Source organism: Bicyclus anynana, chromosome 24 (assembly GCF_947172395.1).
Source record: "Bicyclus anynana chromosome 24, ilBicAnyn1.1, whole genome shotgun sequence".
NCBI lineage: Eukaryota > Metazoa > Arthropoda > Insecta > Lepidoptera > Nymphalidae > Bicyclus > Bicyclus anynana.
The window spans coordinates 8,520,610-8,548,080 of record NC_069106.1 but is presented as its reverse complement, the minus strand read 5'-3'; the positions used below and the strand labels follow the sequence as shown (position 1 = coordinate 8,548,080).

The 27,471-nt window shown below is 41.1% G+C and overlaps 1 protein-coding gene across 3 annotated transcripts in view; it reads left to right on the top strand.

Moving 5' to 3' along the window:
* The window catches only part of LOC112055725 (actin-binding LIM protein 3), a 128,105-nt gene that overhangs the window by 90,823 nt on the left and 9,811 nt on the right, over window positions 1–27,471 (top strand). For 2 of the 3 annotated variants that reach the window (XM_052889116.1, XM_052889114.1), the window contains exons 2-17: window positions 9,206–9,366; window positions 10,032–10,150; window positions 10,810–11,030; window positions 12,241–12,461; window positions 12,697–12,867; window positions 13,522–13,593; window positions 14,039–14,222; window positions 14,799–14,926; window positions 15,385–15,496; window positions 15,605–15,753; window positions 16,185–16,264; window positions 17,585–17,727; window positions 23,577–23,656; window positions 24,417–24,486; window positions 26,748–26,788; window positions 27,166–27,387. In XM_052889116.1, coding sequence (XP_052745076.1) covers window positions 9,206–9,366; window positions 10,032–10,150; window positions 10,810–11,030; window positions 12,241–12,461; window positions 12,697–12,867; window positions 13,522–13,593; window positions 14,039–14,222; window positions 14,799–14,926; window positions 15,385–15,496; window positions 15,605–15,753; window positions 16,185–16,264; window positions 17,585–17,727; window positions 23,577–23,656; window positions 24,417–24,486; window positions 26,748–26,788; window positions 27,166–27,387 — 2,174 coding nt within the window. Of the gene's footprint in view, window positions 1–9,205; window positions 9,367–10,031; window positions 10,151–10,809; window positions 11,031–12,240; window positions 12,462–12,696; window positions 12,868–13,521; window positions 13,594–14,038; window positions 14,223–14,798; window positions 14,927–15,384; window positions 15,497–15,604; window positions 15,754–16,184; window positions 16,265–17,584; window positions 17,728–22,113; window positions 22,191–23,576; window positions 23,657–24,416; window positions 24,487–26,747; window positions 26,789–27,165; window positions 27,388–27,471 lie in introns of all 3 variants that reach the window. The other variant, XM_052889115.1, reaches the window with a different exon arrangement.

Here is a 27,471-nt window from a genome sequence, read left to right as displayed (position 1 = left end):
CTCTAAGAATATACATATAGGGATGTCACAGTAAAAATCTTTTTTTTTTACGGTCTACAGCCGAATACAAAGATCTTTTAAGTTCTCCCTTCAGTACATGCTAGTGATAGTAATAAATTATCATTTCCGTACCTTTTTGACGAACTCCGTGGCGCAGTGGTGCGTGCGGGACAAGGCGGCGTTCCTGAGGTCGATTCCCAGCTGGGCAGGTTGAGGTTTCGGCTTCGGTAGTGGCTAGTTACTACCCTACCGGCAAAGACGTACCGCCAAGCGATTTAGCGTTCCGGTACGATGTCGTGTAGGTGCCGAAAGGGGTGTGGATTTTCATCCTACTCCTAATAAATTAGCCTCCATCTTAGATTGCATCATCACTTACCATCAGGTGATTGTAGTCAAGGGCTAACTTGTTAATAATAATAAAAAAACATATAGCAGCTTTTAGTTGTATAACTACGAGCAGCACAGAAAGTTTTCCCTTCAATAGCAAACAAATTGTAGGACATAAAAACACAAGGAAGGAGGTCGCAGACGTATAAGCTCGCACTGTCGCAACCGATTGCACAAGACCCCTCCCTCGGGGGCCAGGGGGTCCGCGGGGGCCGGGGCCGTGCGTAACATCGCGTGGAGGCCCCCGGGGGGCTCGTTGCGTTTATTGCGGCTTGCGGAATACGTTGACTTGTTGAATGAATGCCACTGTAGCTTTTTTTTTTTTTTTTTGTATAAGCAAGCGCTTAGCTGCAATCATGCCTGATGGTAAGCAATGATGTAGCCTATGGTGGAACGCGCTTGCCTAGAAGATGCCTATTCAATCTTGACTTGAAAATACCCTTATTGTAGGTGGTGGGGAAAGCTGTACGGTTAAAGGATTGGATTCCAGTTCGTATTTCTTATACATATAGATGGCTCACTTGATGGGTAGGTCGAACATCTTATACATTTAAACGCATGAAAAAAAGAAAGAAAGAAAGATTATCTCAATCTATAATGATAATTGATACTGTACCATAGATATTTAAACTATGGATACTTCGTCGTTATCAACACACATTCGGCTCACTGTTGTGCTCGAGTCTCCTCTCAGAATGAGAGGGGTTAGGTCACCACGCTGGCCCAATGCGGATTGGCAGACTTCACACACGCAGAGAAAGATTAAGAAACTTCTCTGGTATGCCTTTTTGGTTATTTCCTTCACCGTTTGAAACACGTGTTATTTAATTACTTAAAATGCACACAACTGAAAAGTTGGAGGTGCATGCTCCGGACTGGATTTGAACCCACCGCCCTCCGGAATCGGAGGCAGAGGTCATATCCACTGGGCTATCACGTATGGATACTTAGTTCTAGATAAGTTCGTTAACAAAAGAATTTGCTGAACAAGCTTTGGCTGAGTTTCTTGTGGGTTCTTTTCGACTTTAGTTACCACCATTAAATCATGACGTAACTTAACGTTTAAAAGTGCCTGTAAAGTCTAATTGAAATAAATGAATTTTGAATTTTTAAATTTAATTATGGAAGCTTAAAAGAAAAAGAATTGTTTTTAGGGTTTCGTAACTCAAAAACTTCACTTTTTAGACCTGTCTGTAAAGTCTTATCTCGGGAACGCGGAATGAGGAAAGACATCCAACAAAGTTACTACTTACAGTTTGTACTTACCACATTGTGTATCTGAGCCGTTTGCGTTAAGCCTCATGCCTGTAATTACACCGACAACCATAACCTTTAGATAAAGAAAGATGAAAGAAAGAAAATACATGTTTATATTTACATGTACATCCTATTTTCAATAATGCAGATAGCACTGCCACTACCTCTACTTCAATGTTGCAGTTCTAGTCCAGGCCCGTCAGCGGCATGCGTATTAGACGGAGAGCCCGTGAACCCCAGACCTTCGTCATTTTATAAAAGCTTAAAGCGCCTCTGTGGCGCAGTGGTATGCGCGGTGGATTTACTACATACCAAAGACGGAGGTCTTGGGTTCGATCCCCGGTTGGGCCGATTGAGGTTTTCTTAATTGGTCCAGGTCTGGCTGGTGGGAGGCTTCGGTCGTGGTTAGTTACCACCCTACCGACAAAGACGTACCGCCAAGATATTTAGCGTTCCGGTACGACGTCGTGTAGAAACCGAACGGAGTGTGGATTTCATCCTACTCCTAACAAGTTAGCCCGCTTCCATCTTAGATTGCATCATCACTTGCCATCAGGTGAGATTGTAGTCAAGGGATAACCTGTAGAGAGTAATAAAATAAATTAATTAATTAAACAAATAAAAAAACCCGACTGCAAAAAATATAAATAAAAAACTGAAAAGAAAAAAACAACCTCAGTCCAGAAGTGTAGAAAGCAATTAGAAAACTGTCGGTAGTTTTTTTACATGGCCATGATAAACCATTTTAAAATCCTCAAAAAAAGGCCTTTAATTTGATAGCCATATTGCAATATTCGATAAAAACAAATCTCCTCGAGTCTATAGCGTCTCACAGTCGTCTTATGGGTTTTGTTTTATTTCACCTATCTAAGAACACTTGGGTTAGTAAGAAAATTACATACATTCAAGATACGCGCGAAAAACATAACTCTTCTTGCAGTCGGGTAAAAAAAGCTTTTGTAAAACGACAAAGGTCTGGGGTTCACAGGCTCTTGGTCTATATGGAATGCTCTCTGGCACTCGGCCAACTCCTCTGCTCTATATATAGTGAATTCCGTCTGCGGAGCGGCTCGGGTGTGGAATTCCCCTTACACGCCGACAAAACTAACTATTGTGTCCTGTGGACGACGTTATTCATTTGATGAGTAGACATTTTATAGCCGGGCTCGCTGATATACGAGTACATATACTAGCCGACGCCGCGCGGTTTCACCCGCGTGGTTCTTGTTCCCGTAGGAGTACAGGGATAATACATATATAGCCTATAGCCTTCCTCGATAAATGGGCTATCTAACACTGAAAGGATTTTTCAAATCGGACCAGTAGTTCCTGAGATTAGCGCGTTCAATCAAACAAACAAACTCTTTAGCTTTATAACATTAGTATAGATAGATGTCATCTATACTCTATATAGATATAGATGTCATCTGAATTGGTAGGTACAGCTTTTTTTTAGTTGGGCGTGATGAAATATTTCAAGCTACTTGAAGCAACGCTGTGTCTAGAATGGTGAATGTAGGTATAGTCTAGCAAGTTTGTTGAAGACACTCCCATGATGTACGGGCGACGGGGGGAAAGACTGCGCGGGTGTGCGTGCGTGCGTGTAAAAAGTAAAGATTTTTGGTTTGTTTGCTTATTAACACGGGAATATTGGTATAAGGCAATTATTATCTATTTGCCTTTGCCACATCTTTTAAATTCGAATAAAACGTGATATAGGCGAAAAGTTCGTCGACGAGTGTAAAATAGCGGAATTGCACCCCACACCAAGCTATAGATGGATTACATAAAGTGGTTGGATGGATATATTACGAATTAGAAGTGTAATTCTAGTTCCCGTTTGAATATGGGGATAAATCATAGCATAAGACGTTCATAAAAACAACATGGCATTCTATTGACAAAAGAATTTTTAAAATCGGTTTAGTATATCCAGATATTACCCCTACAACCCCACAAACTTTACCTCTTTATAATCTATACTTAATATTATAAACCTGAAGAGTTTGTTTGGTTGAACGCGCTATTTTCAGGAAATACTGGTCTGATTTGAAAAATTCTCTTAGTTTTAGATTTATCGAGGAAGGCTATAGGCTATATATTATCCCCGTATTCCTACGGGAACGGAAACCATGCGGATGACACCGCGCGGCGTCAGCTAGTATTAATATATAGATAGATTCGAAGTCATTGAACGATCGTATCGTTCAAACAGTCTAGTTCTGTTATTGTAAAAAAAATTTGAATTCCCGTTTCGTCGCGCACAAAACAACGAGCATTGACGAATCAACTATTATGGAGTCCACAAATAACTATATCCATTCTCGTTAAGATTTATGGTGGGAGGAATAATACGTGCTGTGCTGTGCGCCATTATGTGCTATTAAATCATAATACCGGTGCTCAAGTAATCATCGATCACGATCTTTCATTGTCTAGGAGCCTGCGGTTGCCTGACCTTCGTCTTTGTGCAAAAGCTAAAACTATCATTTTGTACTTCTATTATAGGTAAGTACGATAGTGACTATGTTAGTCAACCGGTGGTAAAGACTTTAAAATTGCTTGTAACTAAGCTTACTTGTTGATTTTGAACTATGAAGTTTCGGTGGTTTTCGGTGTTAGCAAGTTACAAGCGTAATTGTCTCCTTAATTGTTATTTGGTACTCTTAAGTTTAGAAATGTTGCCACTGTTTGTGGCCTAGTGTTGATCGCTATGGATTTACAAGACTGAGGTCCTGGGTTCGATCCCCGGCAGGGCCGATTGAGGTTTTCTCAATTGGTCCAGGTTTGGCTGATGGGAGGTTTCGGCCGTGGCTAGTTATTACTCTACCGGCAAAGACGTACCGCCAAGCTAGTTAGCGTTCCGATACGATGCCGTGTATAAACCGAAAAGGTGTGTGGATTGTCATCCTCCTCCTAACAAGTTAGCCCGCATCCATCTTAGACTGCATCATCACTTACCACCAGGTGAGTCAAGGGCTATCTTGTAAAGAATAAAAAAAGTCCCATGAAAAAACACCGCGATTGAAACTCGACAATAATTACCATACTCACTTAAGGTAGGACAATCTGACAAACTTTTAGCTTTTATAAAATTACGAATCGACGAATGTCTAGCTATGACAGCCTTACGATTTACAGACCAAACGCCGGCAAAAACTATGCCAGAAACAAAAACCTGTCTCACACAGAAATGATTCACGTTGTACAGAAAAAAAAACGCTAATCCGTCCATATGATGCGTACGACAGGTGAATATTCATTTGATGGTAATGTGTTATGTTGATGTATGCGAATGGCTAATTTTCGATGTAACTTCGACTGTATTCATAATTATACTATGCGTCATGCGGGCTTGATGGACGGATTTCGACGGAACGTGGCTTACATTTTAAGTTGATAGTCAATTGAAGTGTTACATTTTTTAGGCCTTACTTTAGAGAGTTTCATTTGCTAAAAAAAATATTAACAAATTTTTTTTATCAGATAAATAGTTTACTAGATATATCGTAAAAACCATTTCAACCCTTATTTTCAAGATGGCGGCCGCGGGACAAGGGTGGCAACCCCACAAACTTGGTTTTAGCTTAACACAGCAAAAAAAAAAAATTGCGTCCTCTAAAAAACGCAACCCCAAATGTAACTTTTCAATGGACTATGAACCTCGTAATTATTTGAATAACTAGCAGACGCCAAGCAAATCTATGTAGTCTTTATATTATACTCGTCGATGTAATTCGCCTAATGACAAGTTTTCTTAGAATTCGTGCTTCATTTTTATAGGCTGTCAAAAATAAAATGTCACTAACAACGAATTTGCCATGGAAATGAGCGATGTCACATCGCTGTAACTTTACAGAATGCAGGTGCAACCAATACAGCATAGTTGAGATATTGCACGCTTTCTCTTCGCGCGACTTCGTCCGCGTGAAACTCGATGTAAACTTTTAACTGCCCTTAATTTTTTTTCTGTCATAAGAACTCCTGACAATAACAAACACATCAAAAAAATAGTGAAATCGGTCCAACCGTTCACGCGTGATCGCGTGACCAAGGGATATATGGCTTAAGAGTGTGCAATATGTAATTTGGTGGTTACAAATGGTTCTGGATCTCAGATTATGGAAAAGTTAGGAGCCTGATATTTGGGTAAATGATATTTCAAAGTGTTAGCTTCGTTATGACTATACAAAATACACAATTTGTAAAACTTTTCTCGATAGTTTATTTTTTTGAAAAATACATGTTTTGCTCACATTTTGCTTTCAATCTCCGGAAAAGCAAACTTATTTTCTTAAATTTTCGTGTTGTATAGAAAATTAGGTATATATCTTGAACATGGCCATTTTGTTTTTCGTTATGTTGTTTAATTTACTTGCAATTATTAGGTAAAAATGGTTTTGACGCTCACGTCATAAAATTTGCGTCGCGTGTCAATCGCTCCGTGCTTTTCACTTACGTGAAAGTCATAATTCGGCGTCTCGTTTGCGCTTCGAATTTTATCCATATCGTACCGACGCGCTGCGCGCTCTTAATTTTTTTAATATATAGATGACCGGAAGTACTCGTAGGGTATGCAACCAAAAAAAAAGATTTTATACGGACGTGAGTAATTCAAAACCATGAATAACTTTGTGCGCACCATATGCAGGGAATAAATAGAATTACGCTCGGCTCGATTCAGACGAGAGACGGTTTCCATTGAGCCTTCGAGATGTCTATCACCAGCACGTGCCGAATACGCATGGATTTCATTATACTGTGCGGTTTGCTTGCCAGTTGAGTGTGCTGTGTGTTGCCAGTTTCATTGATGTATTTGCAGTTACACATTACCATACATCCGGCAGAGACTGTGGATTCTATAAAGTTACAGCGATGTGACATCGTTCGTTGCCATGGCAACTGTTGTTAGTGACGAAAATGTACAATTTAATTTTAGGATTCTGTAAACATAAAGTTCAAATTTTTAATAAGACGGGTTATAGGCGAAGAGTTCGTCGACGAGGGTAAAATAGCGGAATCGCACTCTACAAAAACAACACCAAAACACAGTGATGCATTAACTAAAGCCGATTAAATCATAAAACTTTAGGATTTAAAGACAGTTCTTTCTCGTGGTTCTTTCAGAAACGGCTTTAATTAATACGTCACTGGCTTGACACTGCCTTCAAAGTGATCAGAAGTTAGCACATACGATGTTATTTTTCGCTTTTTAGGTTTTTTTTTGTAATTTTGAAGTCGGTTAATTTTTTTTTGTTAAAAAGATTTTATGACTATTTCTCTTCACTTGTCGCATGTTAGCACACTACTGGTCCTTGTAATCCGTCATAGCCATAGGCTAACCATTGGACCAACGACAGTTACAATTAGAGTTCCTATTCCTAACAAGTTAGCCCGCTTCCATCTTAGATTGCATCATCACTTATCAGGTGAGATTGTGGTGAAGGGTTAACTTGCAGAGAATAAAAAAATAATGAAAAAATCACAGTTAATAAACAATGCACATTCATGGTATCTGTAAGACTTATCTGTATAGTTTCGCTTTGTCTCCGGAAGGAATTCGAAGCGAAACTACACAATAGGTAATGGAGTGATTTCGTCGATCACGACCGAGTGCCGGCGCGAGTCCGTCCCATGCTCACGACTTGCTCCCTAGCAACTAGACCTCTCCCCCGTCCCCCCACCCTTCCTTCCGAGCGCCCGGAATGATGGTACAAAAAATACATCATCACGTCTTTGATTCTTACGAAAACGATGACCTTGTGACGGCCTCCGTGGCGCGGTGTGGATGTACATGACGGAGGTCCTGGGTTCGATCCCAGGCTGGGCTGAGGAGGTCTGGCTGGTGGGAGGCTTCGGCCGTTGCTTGTTGCCACCCTACCGATAAAGACGTACCGCCAAGCGATTTAGCGTTCCAGTACGATGTTGTGTAGAAACCGAAAGTGGTATGGATTTTCATCCTCCTCTTAAAGTTAGCCCGCTTCCATCTTAGATTGCATCGTCACTTACCATCAGGTGAGATTGTAGTCAAGGGCTAACTTGTAGATAATAAAAAAAAGTTATCTAACGCGCAGCAATCCACGTGCCCTACATTTTTATATTGTTCGTATGTTCGTCTCTACACACGTCACCAATTTCCACTCCGACTTACGTTCCAACTTGAAGTTAGTCGATGTGCAAAGTACGAGCTGGGAACTGCTGTATATTTTAATGTTTTCTAAGCAAAACTAGCTACTTAGCATTTTCAGTGATTTTCTCTGTTGTACAATCTAGGTACACTAATATTGTACGGAGGATATACATTTTTGTATGTAACGAATAGACTCAAAAACTTCTGGACCAATTTGAAAAATTCTTTCACTAATAGAAAGTTACATTATCAGTGACTACATAGGCTATTTTTAATCCCCGTATTCCCACGGGAATAAGTAACTACGCGAGTGAAACCACAACGTTCTGCTAGTATGTAATATGTTAATAGCAATGTTTGAAATACAGATGTGTGTATCTGATAAACGAGTCTGATTTAGATAAATTATTTTCTCTTATTCTCTTATAAACATTAGGTTTTTAAAATTATTCGGTTTGGTTAGTGTCTTTGTTAAGAAAATGTAAATCGATGAATTCACAAAAATGCCTAAACAAAAATGCTCGTTCGAGATTGAACTTTGGCGAATAAGTTGGTCCCGTATGTAAAAGCGTCTTTGGTATGGTACAGATGGAATGGTCTATAAATAAATGTAATACTTTTTTCGTTAGTACAGAAGATTCCGCTAATAGCAAAATGTATGGAAATTATATGATCTGTATGTCACGGCATACGGAATCTATTTTGTGTAACGTAACTAACATAGTGCGTATTTATATTATTTCGTGTTGTGTAGATGACGTAAGATTTTGTCTCTGTAAAAAGTGTTCCGTACTTCATAAAGAAAACAACGGACCCCTTATAGGATCACTTTGTTATTCGTCTGTCCGTCTCCTGTACTCCAACAATATATGGACAAATTCCACAATTCAGTTTTGTTTTTTTTATTAGTAAAATGCAAAATGCCGCCAAGTAAGAGTGAACTTTAGCAGTATTTTGTCAGGATTAGAATTATGTAATTTAAATGCAATATACATACTCGTTTAAAAAAAACAATAAATCAATGAAATCTATGAAAAAATCAAAATATTTATTAATATTTCAAAATAATTATATTAATTCGTCATAAATATTAGTTTATATGTTTGTTCTACTGAAATTAAACTGATGTCATTGAATACGTGTAGTTCAATGACGATAATTTATTCGATTCTATACAGGCTTTTCGATACCGTGCGCGTCCCTAGTTGTCCGATAGATGTAAAATTGGTATAAATAGTGTGGTTGCCATACTCAATTATTTAAATGTAATTGATGTGATTATATCTTAATTTATGGACATAATTAGTTTCAAATAAATTATTTTCTACAAACTGTAATAGTTTACGTTAGTAGACGCTTATGAATTCTATCAATAAACACCAGACCATTGCTCTTTGATGGATTGATTAAAATCGATTTGTTTGGTTGCAGGGAAGGTGGTATGCGGCGCGTGCGGCGGCAAGTGCAGCGGCGAGGTGCTGCGCGTGTCGGATAAATACTTCCACATGGCGTGCTTCACGTGCCGTTCGTGCTCGGCCTCGCTCGCGCGCGGCGGCTTCTTCTGCAAAGACGGCCATTACTACTGCCCGCAGGTAATTGTCATTATGTGGCATGCCTTATGGTAACACGATATGCTGTAACGCATGCTGTCGAGCTTAGAAGGGGAGCATAAGGTTCCCCCATATGCGGATATGCCTTAGTACCCGTATGCTGTCAAAGAATCAAAGCAAATCTACGCCCTTACGCTTAGTATCGTAAGGTATTTTTCCTCCCCTGCAGCAAAGAAAAATAAAACTCTATAACGCGTGACGCGTCAGGGAAGTATTTACAATTAGCTTACTGCTTTTATACTTAGCTAAACGGTGCTTTGCTAAGTGAAAACTAGTAGCTAAAAACAGTGTTTCCGAAAAATTGTTTACAGCATGAAACATTCGTTGGGAAACTATAATACTATTGATTTAAAAACAAAGTTCCTATTTGTCAAATACAATTCAAAAAGTATATGTCTACCGTGTCATTCATAAAAAGGGGTACCTCGAGGATCTATATTAGAACCATTTCTGTTTCTCATTTACATTGATGTCCTTATCTTGATAAGTATAAATACGAGATAGCAGATTTCTTTGTGGATGTTCTTGAATGCTAAAAATTAATAGAACCGTCAACTACGACGACTAAACCAATTCCTTTGCAACTATATGTTACATTGGATTGAAGCTTACCGTTTACATTATCAAATGTTGTTATAACGTTGCAGGACTATCAGCGCGCGTTCGGTACTCGCTGTGCGGCGTGCAACCAGTATGTGGAGGGCGAAGTGGTGTCGGCGTTAGGAAACACTTACCATCAAAAGTGCTTCACCTGCGCGAGATGCAAGTCAGTTAACAACTCACTTTACTTTTTAATTTATAATATCAATTCGTCTTAACATCGAGTGCGAGGCGAATCGTCTGTCGAGTACGATTTTCGTTCGTTCTATTGTTAGATCGCGTAAAAGTAAATCTACATTCATATGGAATTGAATCAACGCCTTCTACTCACGGATTTTATTTTCTTATGTTCTAGCGCAGTTTCCATATAAAAAGTTTACTTTTACACCATGTTTTATCAAGAGAATGACGGGAGGCAGTATAAATAAATTGACGGCTGGCTCTAATGAGCTATTACAGTGCTCTATACCTACTCTTTATTTTTTGCAAAACTTTCGTTCGTTCTCCCTTTGATGAATTTAGAATGTTTACTATCCTACGGATAGAGAGTATTAGCTATGTTAGATCAGATTTTCGCTAGTACACGATGCTATAACGTGGTAATTAACGCAGAACGACTGAACTCTTTGTATCTCTTACACTTGACTAGCGGACGCCCGCGACTGTGTTACTGTGACTTGTCTGATCTCAGATCTCCTTGATCCGGCCCTGTCGCAAAATCCGTTCTAGCAAAAGCGGACGTCTACTAACTATAACTACCTCCCTACCAAATTCCACCTCTGTACGTCAAGCGGTTTTGTGAACTCCCACTTGTGCACTATCCAGACGCGCGTTCCCATCGGGCGAAAAGGTGACGTACACGGGCAGCGAGGTGGTGTGCGCGTCGTGCACGGCCGCGCCGCAGCGGCACACGGCGCACACGACACGCGCACGACCCTCGCCCCCGACGCCCACGTCGCCCATCACGCCGCCCACGCCGCACTCGCCGCACTCGCCAGCCACGCCCACGGACCACGAGCGGGAGCAGAGACAGCCGGATCCTAATGGTACGTAAGTCAACGGCAAATCGATCATTCAGCATATTTTATACTTCCTTAAAGCAGAGATGGCTTAGAGCACAGACTTCTCCAAGTTATACAACTTTAGTTAACAAGTAGACGCCTCGCGGTTTCACCCGCATAATTCCCGTTCCCGGGAAGACGAGGGTATAAGTAGCGTATGTTACTTGGTCAAGATGTAGCTTTCTTATGGTGAAAGGATTTTTAAAATCGCTCGATTCGATTTTTAGTTCGTTTAATAAATAAAATATCAATATTTTACTTTAGACTAGTGTTGTGGATTGTGGATAATTGAACATTACGTTAATTTTATTTATTTCCTCGGTCCAATTTACCGTATAACCCATCTGTGGTGGTGCGTTTAATGGCGACGATTGCCCCTCGTGCAAATAACTCAATCGAGTGTGAAATCAGAAACCGGTGTATCGGTTTGACCCTAGGTAAATCCCTTATGTTGAAATGTTACACCTCCACTTACTTGGCTAATACAATTTTAATTTATTTTTGTACTGCTTCGGACATTCGATACTCCTGCAGATTAGTAGGAACGGTTTTGTTATACGAATTCGCTAAAACGCACTATATGTATTGATCAACCTAATTACTCCTCGGTCGAGGGTAGTTTGATAGATACGTTGAAATTGGTATAACTGCCCTTCATTAGAACGAACTGAAATAAGTTTCACCATATGTTAACTCTCGTTCTTTTGTCACAAGGTGAAACGGTTAAGTTATGTAGAACTTCTGCGTAAAAGGAGACATTGGTGCGTTTTTGCGAGATCTTGAGGCCTCCTAAAATCACTAACAAACGCCTAGCGAGTTTTATGAGGTAGAAGATTACAGAACTCGATCGGTCGTTTCCTCAGAATCATGAGCAGCTAATGAGGGCATTATCCTCCGTCACAAAAAAACGAAGACGACACTTTTAGACAGCTGAAGGTTTTACGTACTCGTATATCTGAGTGTGCTGTGAGGAAAGATGTTATGGCAAAACATTTTAGATACGTGTTTTTATTTGGACGCTAATTTTTTTTGTGGACAGTAAATCCCGCCTGGCCAAGTTCTCGGCACAGTGTGTCCTCGGGCAATGTTTGCCGTCTCATAAGGTTGGCAGTGACTGCCGTCTCAGGTCTGACTAGGTTAGCACTAAGTGCGCACATGGCGTGCGGCAGGTGTTATCCCAGTGTGTCGTCGGCAGAGTGCGCGGGCTGCGGGCAGGAGCTGTCGGAGGGGCAGGCGCTGGTGGCGCTGGAGCGGCAGTGGCACACGTGGTGCTTCGCGTGCGGGGAGTGCGGCGCCGTGCTGCAGGGCGAGTACATGGGGCGCGCGGGCGTGCCGTACTGCGAGCGCGACTACCAGCGGCTGTACGGCGTGCGCTGCGCCTACTGCCAGCGGTACATCTCCGGGAAGGTGCTGCAGGTGAGAGTACAAACTTACACAGGAGCTTTTCCAACAAGTCAGCCTGAGACTGAATGAGGAATGGGAAGGAAATGGAATGGCTCCCCAAGACGGTTAAGAGGGATTCCAGGGTTTGTGAACTGAAACTGGTTAGTTCTGACGTTTCCGTGACGTTTCTTAAGGCATCTGGAGATGACCAGATGCCGCAAAGAAATCAGGAAGCGTGTAAAAGGCGTTACCTTGTTTTGTGTTATAGGCCGGCGACAACCACCACTTCCACCCGACGTGCGCGCGCTGCAGCAAGTGCGGTGATCCGTTTGGCGACGGCGAGGAAATGTTCCTACAGGGCGCCGCGATCTGGCACCCGCGCTGCGGGCCAGCGCCGCACGCGCCGCTCGACCTGGAGCGAGCCTCCTCCGAGCTGCAGGTTTGTGGCAACGCAGGAAACTTGACTGGATGGTCCCTGAATCCAAGCTGCAACTTTGTGAATGCGTGGCGTTGACAGTTCTGTTCGTCCAAACTCCTTAGTGTCTGAAGACGAAAGTTTTAGAACAGTGCGTGTTGCCAGTGACTACGGATGGCTGGGGGAGGCTTCGGCCGTAGCTTCTTACTCCTCCTAACAATTAAGCCCGCTTCCATCTTAGATAGCACTTACCATCAGGTGAGATTGTAGTCAAGGGCTAACTTGTAAAGAATAAAAAAAATACAAGAGACCTTTCCAGCCATTTACGTCCATTAACAGATAATGATGGATGATGATGAAGAAACTTCCAGCAATTTGTGGATGTACAGGAAACAAGAGCTACACCTATTTTTAATATTAAATGTATATAAAAAAATTACTCAGATCAAACCCAAGTTCATTGTAAGATCATACTTAACTAGGTTTTACATTTACATTCCATTCATTCTATTATTTTATTCATTTAGATTGTCTTTAGTTGCATTTCTGTTTTTAACTTTAGTTTGGTTACTTAACTTTATTTTACTTTAGTTGTATTTATAATTGTAGTTTATTATAATAGAGCTTTTTATGTTGTTTTTGGTGTTATTTTTTGGTTTGTTTTTGTTGTTTTGGCAGTTCTCCCTGCGCTCGCGCACGCCCAGCGTCAACGGCTCGTACTGCAGCCCCTACAGTAGCTTGACCAGGAAGGTCCGTTTCTTTTTATTTTGTTCTTTTTATGTATTTAAAAAAATGTATTTTTGAGTTGATATTTATTGTTCCAAGTATTTTCTCCCTTCGCGTATATGAATGTTTAATCAATAAAAAAAATATATATGTTCATGATTTCAAAAAATATTATTTACATTTTTGTTTTAATCTAGCGCATGATTTTCATGTTCAGATTTTGAAAATATGTAGGTTTGGTGTTACTTTATTTTCTTTGATTGCTAAAGTAGTCTTTTTATTTTAGATTCATTGTCGAATATTCATATTCACACATTTTATTCTTCGAACAATGTGTCACCGAGTCACATTCATGTAAGTATGAATGTGAGTTGTTTTTGTTAAATGTAGTAATCACTCTCCAAAAAGTAACTGTTCCATGAATGAAAGTATTGTTAGTTGGTGCTAATTTGCGACTGTCGCGTTGCAGTACGGCTACCGCGCCGTGTCGCCGGGGCTGACGCTGCGCGAGTACCGCGACGGGCGCGACGAGACGTGCTCGCCGCACCGCATCACCACGTACTCGTACCTGGCCGGCGAGCCCGTCACGCTGCGGCGCTGCGTGCAGCCCTACGACCGCCCGCCCACCTCGCCGCACTTCCACAGGCCGCCGTGTGAGTATGCGCCGCGTGTGACGTGCGGCTGACGCGCGAGACGTGCTCGCCGCACCGCATCACCACGTACTCGTACCTGGCCGGCGAGCCCGCCACGCTGCGGCGCTGCGTGCAGCCCTACGACCGCCCGCCCACCTCGCCGCACTTCCACAGGCCGCCGTGTGAGTATGCGCCGCGTGTGACGTGCGGCTGACGCGCGAGACGTGCTCGCCGCACCGCATCACCACGTACTCGTACCTGGCCGGCGAGCCCGCCACGCTGCGGCGCTGCGTGCAGCCCTACGACCGCCCGCCCACCTCGCCGCACTTCCACAGGCCGCCGTGTGAGTATGCGCCGCGTGTGACGTGCGACTGACGCGCGAGACGTGCTCGCCGCACCGCATCACCACGTACTCGTACCGGAAAGATGCTAATTCGTTTTCAGAAAATGTGTTCAAAGTGTGTATTTGATAATTATAGCCTTACTATTATAGGTCTCGCCTTCGGCTCGAGCTGCAATATCGCCTCGGCTGTAATTTTCAACTTACCGCACTTATATCATAATGTACTATAATATAATGGAACGTTTTTGTCACAGCGTCCGCCAGCACTCGCGCCAGCTCGCGCGCCGGCAGCAAGGCGTCGTCGCGGCCCGGCATGCGCGCGCTCGTCGACTCCATCCGCTCCGAGACGCCGCGCCCCAAGTCGCCGCGCATGAACAACGAGGTGAGGCCTTGTACACGTGGGGCCAGCGGCGGCTAGACCTTCGCACAGCGTCCGCCAACACGCGCGCCAGCTCGCGCGCCAGCAGCAAGGCGCAATTAAATAATAATGTCTCAAACGGTGAAGGAAAACATCGTGGGAAAACCTGCATGCCAGAGAATTAAGAAAATTCTCTGCGGGTGTGAAGTCTTCCAATCCGCATTGGCCCAGCGTGGTGGACTATTGGCCTAACCCCTCTCATTCTAAAAGGAGACTCAAGCTCACCAGTGAGCCGAATATGGGTTAATAATGATGATATAGTTTATGTCATTGTACCTATGCATATGTACCGAGGGAAGTCACTGGCCCTTAAAACACAGGCTTACCTAGTTTAAAGGTCAGGACGTCATTGTAATTACTGTGCTGAGTTTTTTCAAATAAACGAGTCTTCTTATTCTTATTACTCTGTTCCACTTCCGCAGGAGCCCATCGAGCTGTCTCACTACCCGTCCGCGTACAAGCCGCCGCCGGGCACCAAGTCCAAGATCGAGCGCGACGACTTCCCCGCGCCGCCCTACCCCTACACCGACCCCGGTCAGTTGTTGTTGTTCGCCTTCTCCTACACTATCAGTTCTCTTCTCCTACACTAGAAGAGATTGCTCTTTAAGACTACGAGCCATTAAATACATTTTGATGCTGCAGAGCGGCGTCGGCGCTGGTCCGACACGTACAAGGGCGTGGCCGACAGCGACGAGGAGGGCGAGCGCGTCAACGGGCTCAACGGCGACGTCGACCCCAAGCTCCGGCGCGAGGAGCAGGAGCTGTCCAAGATAGAGACCGGCATCGCGCAGGTACCATATGATTTTGACGGCCTCCGTGGTGCAGTGGTGTGCGCAGTGGACTTACAAGACGGAGGTCCTGGGTTGGATCCCCGGCTGAGCCGATTAAGGTATTCTTAATTGGTCTAGGTCTGGCTGGTGGAAGGCTTCGGCCGTGGCTAGTTAGACGGTGGCTGGCTAGACGGTAGGGTGGTACCTACCGTCAAAAGATGTAACGCCAAATGATTTAGCGTTTCGGTACGATGTCCTCCTAACAAGCTTCCATCTTAGACTGTATCACATTTACCATCAGGTGAGTTTGTGATCAAAGGCTAACTTGTAAATGATAAAAAATAAACAAAATATGACATGGTATCGGCAAAGTCAAGGCCAAATTATGATTAAGTTAGAATAAGCGGTAACTTCCAACAATAAGTTATCGATGTCGTGTTTTGCGATCGCAGGTGTTCCTGAAGGAAGTGAAGGAGCGCGAGAAACTCCAGCAGTGGAAGAAACAAAACTTGGATCCCAGAAATGCGAGCAGGTTAAACAAATTATTAAACTTAACATATTTATTTGCTATGCTATTTTACACCAACACTTTTATAATGAACTAGCAAACGCCATGCGATTTTCCCGTAGGAATACGGGTGTAGTGTTTGTGTGTACTAGATATCTATATTCAATGTCTCATATATACTCGAAGTGTAGGGATAAAGTGGCAGTCTTTCAGTGTAGTCGATGGAGATCGGACGTCTGGTGCTGATCATAATAGTAGTGTAGTGATTAAGCAGTGATTTTACTAATCTCAGAAAGGTTCTCTAAATTTGTTGGTAGAACACACTATTGACGTATATACCTTTTACATATAATTAAATTAACTTATGGTTTTTCACCTCGTCACCACTTGTAAGTTCCCTTGTCACAGCACCGGACGTCCGATCTCCACCAACGACACTGACAGACTGCCTCTTTACCCCTTCACTTCGTGAATATATGTATCTATTTTGTAGACACAAACACTACAACGGGGATAAAGTATTAAGTCTATAGCACCCGGGGATAGTATAGCTTTTCCAACAGTGACAGAATTTTTCTAATCAGTAGTTTTGGAGCCTATTCAATGCAAACAAACAATCAAATCTCTCCTCTTTAAAATATTAGTATACAGAAGACGGTGTCTCATAATAATTGTCCCAGTTATTACTTTTAACATTCTGATAGTGATCATTATAAAGTCTGTTTGACTTGTTGTAAAATAGATATAATATAGAGATTTATACCCTAATTTTTAATTATTTAGTTGTTTGCTGATAAACATTGCACATAGAGGTAGGCTTTACAGTTCGTTTCATGTAGGATGGTGCAGGTGACAATTCGTTTCACTCTTGAAAATTTGCCAAAATTCACGACAGTTGTACGTATTATGAACGTCATAAAGACGACTATCACCGTACCCATCATAATTTCCTTTCCCTTATCCCACTTAAAGACAGGTAGGAAAATTATGTCAATCTTTTCCATTCGTCTGTATTACTCGTCAACTCATCATCCACTCCCTTTACACACATGTCCTCTCTCACACAATCCAACCAACTCTTCTTTGACCTTCCTCTCCTATTATGTCCTTCCACTTGCACATTCAACATTTTTCTAGTTACATGACTTTCCTCCCCACGCATTACATGTACATACCAAGCTAACCTTCTACTCTTCAATTTTTCTGTCACTGGTGCCACTTTCAGACTTCCTCATATATGTAATACGCATTTCTTATTTTATCTATTCTTGTCACACCACACGTCCTTACAAAGCTTACGTAGCTTACATGGCTTTGGCAAGCTGTAGCATCGTATGTCGGCAGGACGCCCAGCGCGTCGCGCGAGGCGGGCCGGCTGCGCTACTCGTCGCCGGTGGGCGCGTCGCCGTCGCGCTCGCTCGACCACCCGCGCGCGCTGGACGCCGCGCCGCTGCCCGCGCGCCACCACCACGTGCCCTCCTACAACGGTACGTGCGCGCCTATACACAAACACTACACTCTACATGTGACATTTTGTGGTAGAGGAAACATCTCGAGCAGGTCCCAGGACTTGTGACCTTGGGCGTAGGGTTGAGGGATCCCTTTAGAATGCATTGACGCTCACCTTCACTGCCTGACATGTTTTCCATGCCCACACTAAACAATTTATGATTAATAATTACAACAAAACATTATTGCACATAAACGTGTCTCAAACGGTGAAGGAAAAACACCGTGAGAAAACCTGCATACCAGAGAATTTTCTTAATTCTCTGCGTGTGTGAAGTCTGCCAATCCGCATTGGGCCAGCGTGGTGGACTATTGGCCTAACCTTTCTCATTCTGAAAGGAGACTCTTGTTTAGCAGTGAGCCGAATATGGGTTGATAATGATGATGATTATTGTACAAAATCGCTACCGCGACTAGCAGCGTGACCGACGTGACTGAAAAAAATGTTACGTGTAAATACGACATTTTTTGTTTGTAAATTTAATTTATGTGAATTTCGATGTGTTACTAGTCCTTATGTAATTAGTCCGAGTTAAAACATACTGGGCTCACTCACTTCTCATTTTGAGCACGAGTTCTCAGAATGAGAGGGGTTAGGCCAATAGTCCGAGACGCTGACCCAATGCGGATTGACAGACTTCACACACATAGAGAATTTGAAATGGTATATTCTACATTTATTCACTAAACCTTACACTTTCAACACTATAATACACTTTTTTGTACTTTAGACAACACTTTTTACACTAAGCACAACCAATAGTTACTTTCAAAATGTAATATATATGTTACTTTATATATATTATACTACTAAAATAATTAGTTAGCGGATAATAATTAATTTTTATATACGTATAATGACGTTTGATAAAATATGAGGCGACGAAAAAAATTATTGCGTTAGCAAATGCAAGGCCAAATAAAACTTTCAAGGGACTATCGAGTATTTTTAAATACATCTAATCTAATATATAAAATTCTCGTGTCGCGGTGTTCGAACTTGAACTCCTCCGAAACGGCTCGACCGATTTTGATGAAATTTTTTGTGCATATTCAGTAGGTCTGAGAATCGGCCAACATCTATTTTTTAAACCCCTAAATCCTAGGATAGGGTAGTGGTAGGGTAGGGGTATGGTATAGGGATAGGGTAGGGGTAGGGTAGCGGTAGGGTAGGGGTAGGGTAGGGGTAGGGTAGGGGTGGGGTAGGGTAGGGTAGGGGTAGGGTAGGGTAGTGGTAGGGTATGTTTATGGTATAGGGATAGGGTAGGGGTAGGGTAGTGGTAGGTTAGTTGTAGGGTAGGGTAGAGTAGGGGTAGGGTAGTGGTAGGGTAGTTGTAGGGTAGGGTAGGGTAGGGGTAGAGTAGAGGTAGGGTAGGGGTAGGGTAGGGGTAGGGGTAGGAGTATGGTAGTGTAAGGTAGGGATAGGGAAGAAGTGCAAATAAATAAATTAATAAGTCAAAGCGAAGCTTGAGCGAGTCCGCTAGTATATTATAAAATTAGGGACAGCGTTAACTAACATGTTTATATTTTCAAATATTCCAGTCTTTACGTACCATTTGAACGATGGTGAGTGAGTCCCCCCTTTCCTGTACAAGTAATATATCCCCCCCTAAAGCTTTATCGTAAAATCAGTGCAATTTTTCTTTGCCTCATAACTGCCATCGTTTCATCATTTTGTACGTAATTGTATTGATTTTAGTATATTCTTAAGTGTGGATAACTTTGCTTTGCAATGTTATTTTAGTTTACACGTTATTCTATCGTCTCAGATCATTAAATTTTTATAATTACGAAGGTATAAATTAAATTAATATAAGTAATTATAACAATTTCATATATTACAAGAATATAACGTAATTTAAAACCGGTTAAAACGTCTACAGATATGCCAATAAGTTGGCAGCCGATTTGTTCAATGACTAAACGTTAGTCGACCAAAGTTGTTTCCTGTTGTGCCTTGCACGATAGATGTGTGAATGAATGGGTTGCCGATTTAAGTTGGCACATCTACGATGCTTAAAACATTTGCATATTAGAAATATATGCTTTAAAAAAAAAGTACAACGCCAGTGAGTCAAAAGCCCGGACGGACGCTATGTACCGACGCGAGGTGAGCCGACCCTATCCTCTTCCACCTCATTATTAGAATGTCGATATGGATTTGTGCTTTTGAAAGCTTTGCATGCCATTATTAGTTTTTTTAAATAAGAAAAATTCTGTCGACTTGGAATTATATTTATTTGGCACACTTTTTGTATTTGGATTTCTCAAACTTTAAATTTTTTTTATTACAATAATATTCGGTTCGGCACGGATCTTTAATTTTAAAACTATCATCGCTTTACAATTGACGTAACTTAATTGTAGTATTTTTTAACCAAACAACAAACATTTCATCCTATTTCCCAGAAGATTTTTACAATAGACGCAGAAATCTTTGTACCATAACAAGTACGACTCAGCAGTTTAACCTTGCAGAGGTAACTAAATTAAAATAAATTATTTTTTATTTTGGCGCCCGACTCGTGTTGCATACTGTGTGTTAGGCTTAAAGCTTTTTACGTAGTTACGCGTGATATGGTCGTTATAGTTTGTCCAATAGACTTTATTATTGCTTCATTGTAATGTGAACTCTATTTATTTGTGGTTAGAACTTATTTCGGAATGTCAATGCGTTTATTATTATACTTAAATATATACGCATGTGCTTAATAAGAAAATTTATACCAATTCAATTGTATACGAAATACCTAAGCGAAATTGGCACGTGTATTGTCATCATCACGACTTACTTTTCAGGGTACATCTGTAAATTTTGCTTAGAGATTTATATACACCATTTGAACACCATTACTGTATCTACATGAATATAGAAAACTATAAATATTTACACAAATATACATTTACAATATATAAGTATTAACATTATACAATATACATAATTCATATTTATTTATGAATTAGGCCGGCCGCATACACTCGGTTTTCCGTATAAGTTTTCCAAATGCGCAATTTCTTTACGTTTTTCTTCATTCGGAATGGCAAAGTCTCGCATTCGTTACGTATGCGAGGAATTTGTTACGTTCGGAAAAATACGTGCATGTGCGCTATTTAATGTATTTAATATTAATTCAAGCATTCGGTTTTCCGAAGACAGAAAACGGATTCGGAAAACGAATACGGAAAACGGAATACGAGTGTATGCGGCCGACCTTAATAACATGGTTTATTGAAAACTTTTTTAAATCAACCGTCAATGGGGCTCAAGCATTATTAAGCATTTTATCAGAATTTGCAGAACACATTTTATTCAATCTTCAAGTTGTTAATGCAGCATTAGTGCGTTTTCTTTATTCTGTTTAGTTGGTACTGCAATTTCAGATATATATTATTTAATATACGTAGGTATATACACAACAATCTTATATATTATATTGGTTGCAAATCTTTAAAATTAAAATAATTATCTTAGCATGTCCAATGATAAGTTGATTGCTAAAATATATTCTTTTATTTCTAATTGCGTACTATTTTCAATATAGTAGTGGTAGCATATACGTGTAGTATAGATTACCTGTGAGCGCTAAGTTTCGCCGCGTTGAATGCCCCCATCTACCGCATCGCTCAGTCGGCCTTCGGTACTATGAGCGAGGCGGTACCCTTTGAGTGACGTCACGTCAACGGCAAACTTGGCGCACACATCGTATTATAGAAATCTTAATAACAAGGCAACAGAAATGGCGTTTGGTGATTCTGAAATTCAAGAAATAACTGTAATTCTTAACTGTATTGAGTTTCATGGTCAATAACAACTGTAAACCCGAGAAACGCGCAGAGAGATAACGAGATTATTTTGTCTATATATCGGTCTCTGTATCGTCCCATCGTAACGAAAGAGATATCACAAAAATATCGGTTTTGCTTAAGAGAGAGCAGTCATAATAATCTAGTTATCTTTCGACGCGCTTCTAATGCGGGCTAAAGGCCTTGGGTTTTAAATGCATAGTTATCTAATGGTATTTCGATTACATTGTCAATTCAACTGAACTGTGCAGTTTTCAGTTTTGCTTACACACGGATGATTTAACTGAACATTATGTGCACTTAATTCTGATCAGTTAAAACTAAAGACCATTTTAGGCCTACAGATGTTGAATGACGATAAGGTCTAAGAGGGTAGCGGGTTAATTTAAAAGGGGTACTGGTTCTCTTATGCTACTTAGTATTCACACTCGACATTCTGCAGGGCATCCGATCGATACTCGTGCCTATAATTTCGGAGTGCAACACGCCATTTCATTGCATTGTTGTGTAGATGTGTATGTGTCGTGCGTTGTGTGATGCGTGTGTTGTGTAATGCGTAGTCATGCACGCGCCGCCGCGGCCTGGCTACGGCCTCCGCTCCAGCACGCTGCCCGCCGGCGGACTGCGCTCTTGTAACGTGAGTACCGCTACCCCTAACCCTAACCCTCATTTCTCCTCCTTCTTGGCACCTCTATCCCTAGCTCCACTATCCCTTGTTACCTCTATAAACTCTTGTTATCCCTAATACTTGTTACGCATATCCCTTGTTAACCCGAGCTCTTGTTACCTTTACCCCTTGTTACAACTACAGCTTGTTTCCCCTATTCCTTGTTAGCCTAACACCTCGTTGCCCCTAGTCCTAGATCTCCGACCCCTAGCACCTCTTGTTACCCATACCGTTAGCACCCCTACCAGAACATTTAACTTTATTACTCAATCCCTTGCCCTTGCCACCGCTACTCCTTTATACCCAAACCCTTAGTATTAGTAACCTTACTCTCTATCACCCCTACTCCAATAAACGGAACATCCAACGTGAATAACACCACTGTGATAAAATGCCAGTCTACGCACATTATTAAGGTAAGTACGACTCCTTCACGGAACGAAACTGAAGTAAGTACTAAAAATCCTTTAAAAGACAAAATGAAAAGTCTATCAACACGTATTTGCCATGTGTATGACACTTTTATCCTTATATCCATAGATTATATAACATGTCTCACTAAGCGGCGGAGAGACTTATTCTATATCGATGCTTATATCCTTATATCCACGCGTTCATGTGAAATATACTTACGTGGGTACCTTTCCACTAAGTTATTCATATCCTTGATATCCTTACCCTGAAACAACCTTTAACTTGCACATTGCATGCCAGAGAATATGACCCTATTCCTACCGCTTAATATCTTTATCGATTTTCTATTTACGTAACTTATTAATGGTAGATTACTGGCATGTAAAGTAAGTCTCTATACCTGTTTCTCTTACCCTTTATCCCTGTTCCGAAAGAACCACTTTCAGGCATTTCTCGTCGGTACAAAGTGAACGTGATTTTCGGGATCCTACCGACTGCGACAATCCGAACACGACCAGTGGATAAAGTGGGCTTAGTTCTACTAATAGTTCAATAAATCAAGTCAATCTTAATAACTCAATTCAAACGCGACATCGTATCCTTTCTGACTTGATCTCAAATCTTCAAATCATTTCTAAAATATAGAGTGCAATGGCTGGCTTTAGAACTATTGTCTTAGCCACCTTTAGCTTAGCTCGCTTAGCTACGGGTATATAGGAGAGATTAATCTTACTCCTGTTCTCATGACATGGCTGATAATAATCCTTTTTGAAAAATAAAGAATCTATAAACTTGATAGAATTACTCGCATAGCTAAGTTAAATCAGGGTTCCATCAGTAGTATGGTCACGTGCGGTCGTGTTCGGTCAGTGCGGCGTCTTGTGCGGTTAGTGTGCGGCTAGTATACGGTTAGTGCGCGGAGTACAGTACGCAGTGTTGCAGTGGTGTCGTCTCTCCGCGCGGCGCCGCGACCAGGCTACGGGCTAGCGGCGCGCTCTCACACCTTCTCATCGAGCACTGCCGTGAGTATGATCCAATCATGATCCACATTTTTCTAGGCAAGCGTGTCCCATTTACCTTTGTAGGTTGGGTAAATGTTCCCCAAAAGGTGGTAACTAATTTTTTTTTTTATTCTTTACAAGTTAGCCCTTGACTAAAATCTAACCTGATCGTAAGTGATGAAGAACCTGAGATGGAAGCGGGCTAACTTGTTAGGAGGAGGATGAAAATCCACACCCCTTTCGGTTTCTACACGACACCTTACCGGAATGCTAAATCGCTTGGCGGTACGACTTTGTCGGTAGGGTGGTAACTAACCATGGCCGAATTTTTGTGAATGTTTGTCCGAATCGGTAAGACTGTATAACAAAAAAGTGTATAAATGATATTTCTTATCTAACAGCGGATTTTGATGACTAAACCACATCTCTGGCGCATTTTATAGTAATGTGGTTCTCAACTGAGAGGTCCTGATTTCGATTCCCAAGGAGAATTTTTATTTTCTAAATTGGCTTATTAGTTTAGTGGTATGTTTCGGCCCCCAAAAAAGTCGTTTCTGTAATATTCCATGTAGAAATCCTGAAAAGTAGATACTCTACTTGTACTTCTTCCAAATAAGCCTGTTTCTATCTTAGCATCGTCACTTAACGTCAGGTGAGACCGCAATCTTGGACTAACTTGTCAATCAATAAAAAAGGCTGATTCGTATAGTTTATTAAACCATTGAAGATACTTTTTGATATTATGCACATTTGAGTGAAGGAATCGCGTATACGTTTTCAGGGTGACTTCACGTTTAGCGGCCTCGGAGACAAAACGCACAGCACCGACTTTAGCAGCGGCAAATCAGACAGTGAGTACTGGCCTTAACTGTTAGTTATTTATATATGAAATCCCCTATTTGTAAATTTTGTATGCTTTATTCTAGCCCTTTTATAAATAGTTAAGAGCTTCGCAGTACCTACTCGTACGGGTAGGCACAGAGTAGTTGAGTATGATTTAATTTGTGTCAAGTATTCTATAATTTGTATTTATTTTATGAAAGGCGAAACCCAGTCTCCATACAAACTCGAGCCCGAATTATATGGTACAGAGCTGAAAATTGGTCATAAATTCCGGGACAATTCAGGAGAACCCACAATTTTCAAAGAAATCTTTATTTGACTTGAGCAACTGTTGAGTTTCTTGCCGGTATCTTCTCAGCAGAACCTGCCTTCCGAACCGGTGGTAGAATCTTTACAAATAGTCAACTGACGTGTCAAAAGTGCTTGTAAAGTGAGCCTACTTGAAATAAATGAATTTTGAATTTTTTGAATTTTGACTAATCAGATAAGTTACTTGGTACAAGGGGGCAATAATTCGTACCCCTTTGATCTAAAATTCATTGCATTATCTGTGTCTAACTGACAGGCGACAGTTCTAATAGGGACATCAATTTATTAAGATAATAATGATATTTGACAATGACATCTCGTTCATTGATTGACTTTGCCATTGACAACCCACGTTTGCAAAGTTTTCCATTCAATTCAATTCCAAAACTTGTTTCAATTTGTCTTTAACACGTTCGGTGTTAATTTTATGTTGGGAATCATTCATTTGAGCAAGTCTGAACTTGCCCAAGTAATTCTCAAATCATTACTTCTATAACTAAGGAACATACTGGCTTTTTACCATTTATAATCTGGCTAGTATATGATTTAATATTATAGACAAGGACAACAGAGGGGAGCGACAGAGGAGCGGGCAGAAAGCGCTTTCTTTAATCATTCATTGATAGACGCACCATGCTTCGCTCCTCCTCTGTTGTTATCCCTGTACTACGAGGTAGAAGGCTGTATTATATGGTTTGCCTATAGTTTAAGAAATCTACTCTGAATTGTAACTGTCTATAAATTCTGTATCAGTTTGTGTTTATTTCATTCAAAATTACATATATTACGATATTTATTGAAATGACAAGCGGTGTGTTGTTAATTTTGTGCGCCCAGTGAGGACGGACCTTTGCAGTAAGTAAAGCGTGCGCCTCGCTTCCGAAAGGGACAGACATGTATGATCCTCTCGCGTAAGAGCGAGATGGCAGTAGCGCCGCAGTTCCGCTTGTCACACTATTTTTGTGCGCCCTTTTATATCAGATCCATTTCAAGCACTTTATATTTGTTAAACGTCGTAAAAAGAAGGATATTATCAATTTAAGGCCTATTTTTTTGTGTTGTCTTAATTTTAAACCGATTTCGATATTTCTTCAATTTGTATGATTTTCAATTTATGTTGTTGTTGTGATTACAATTATATTTGATTAACGGGAGTCGGTATGATCTAAAGTTTATGTTTATTTAGCGTCGTCGAAGCAGAAAAAAAAACAATATAAAACCAGGTGTTAAGTTACGCGATTTTACTGTTTTATTATGACTTTCCATTTCCATTTCACCTTGATGAAAGAAAGAAAATATACTTTTTTGTACACCACAAAGAACATAATTTATACAAAAAATTTACAAAATACACAATAGTCGATTAGTGATGTTTATACTTGAAATCGGTTTGGAATAGTTATTTGAATCCTATTATTTATTTTATTTATTCATATACCATTCGCTGCGTTTAACGTTGTTTGTCATAAATACTTACTTACTTTAAATTGTTTCTGTGGTATTGTGCTATACTACCCTCACTTGGCATAAAGTTTCAAACCTATTCGTCATAGACAATACACAGCGAAGAGCGGCTAAGCTTGCTATAGACAACACGGCATGACAGCTTAGCTTTTTAAGTGACCGTCTTTTTTTTAATACTAACTTCTTGTTTTAAAATCTTTTTGTACGACTAAGTTTATAAAAAATGTGTAGACCATTCATCCACTAGGACAATATTAACTGCACTGGTTTGTGAGAATATTTTGAAAGAAGACGAATAATATGTATGACTCAATCAATACTTCAGGTGGCTTATTTAAAAAATGCTATTAGCATACGGATTGATTCAATAGTTTTTTTTTTAATTTTATCATAAATGTACGGATCTTTCTGAATTCTTTATGATATGTAAATTAAATAATTGTTGTTGTTGCATGTTGTTAACATTCATCTTTAAAAAAAATTGTCAAATTTTCAGTTTCTGCCGGCTCTATCACCGACGTGGATAGAAGTGCTGTGGTGAGTCAAAAAATTTTATCAAATATTTACTGTCTTTTTTTTATTCTGTGTTTAAATTCCTCGATCAAATCAAAAATATCGTTTTCTTTCGTTGCGTTAGGTCGAAAGAGAGAGCCTAATTTTAAATACGAGTTTTTTCAACAGAGCAAGAACACTTGTTTATCAGTGAAAATACTTGCATGAAAGTAAGAACACTTACGTACGAGTGAGAACTCTTGCGTACGAGTGATAACACTTGCGTACGAGTGATAACACTTGCGTACTAGTAAGAACACTTGCGTGGGAATGAGCACAATTGCGTGCGAGTGCGAGAATTTGCGAATGAGATCATTTGACACGAATTGAAAGTTTGTAATTGAATGTTGTGTGTGTGGCAGACGACCGACGGTGGCGTGGTCATCCGCGGCGGCGGCGTGGTGTCGGCGGCGGCGGCCGTGGGCGGCGTGGGCGTGGGCGCGCGCGGCGGCGGCGTGCGGCGTTCGTTGCCCAACATGGCCACGTCGCACCTGCTGCACGAGCCCGCCAAGCTGTACCCCTACCACCTGCTGCTCATCACCAACTACCGGCTGCCGCCCGACGTGGACCGGCTCAACCTAGAGGTAGTCCGTCTGCTGTAGGCGTGCGGCGTTCGCTGCCCAATATGGCCACGTCGTACAGTACCCCTGCCACCTGTTGCTCACTTA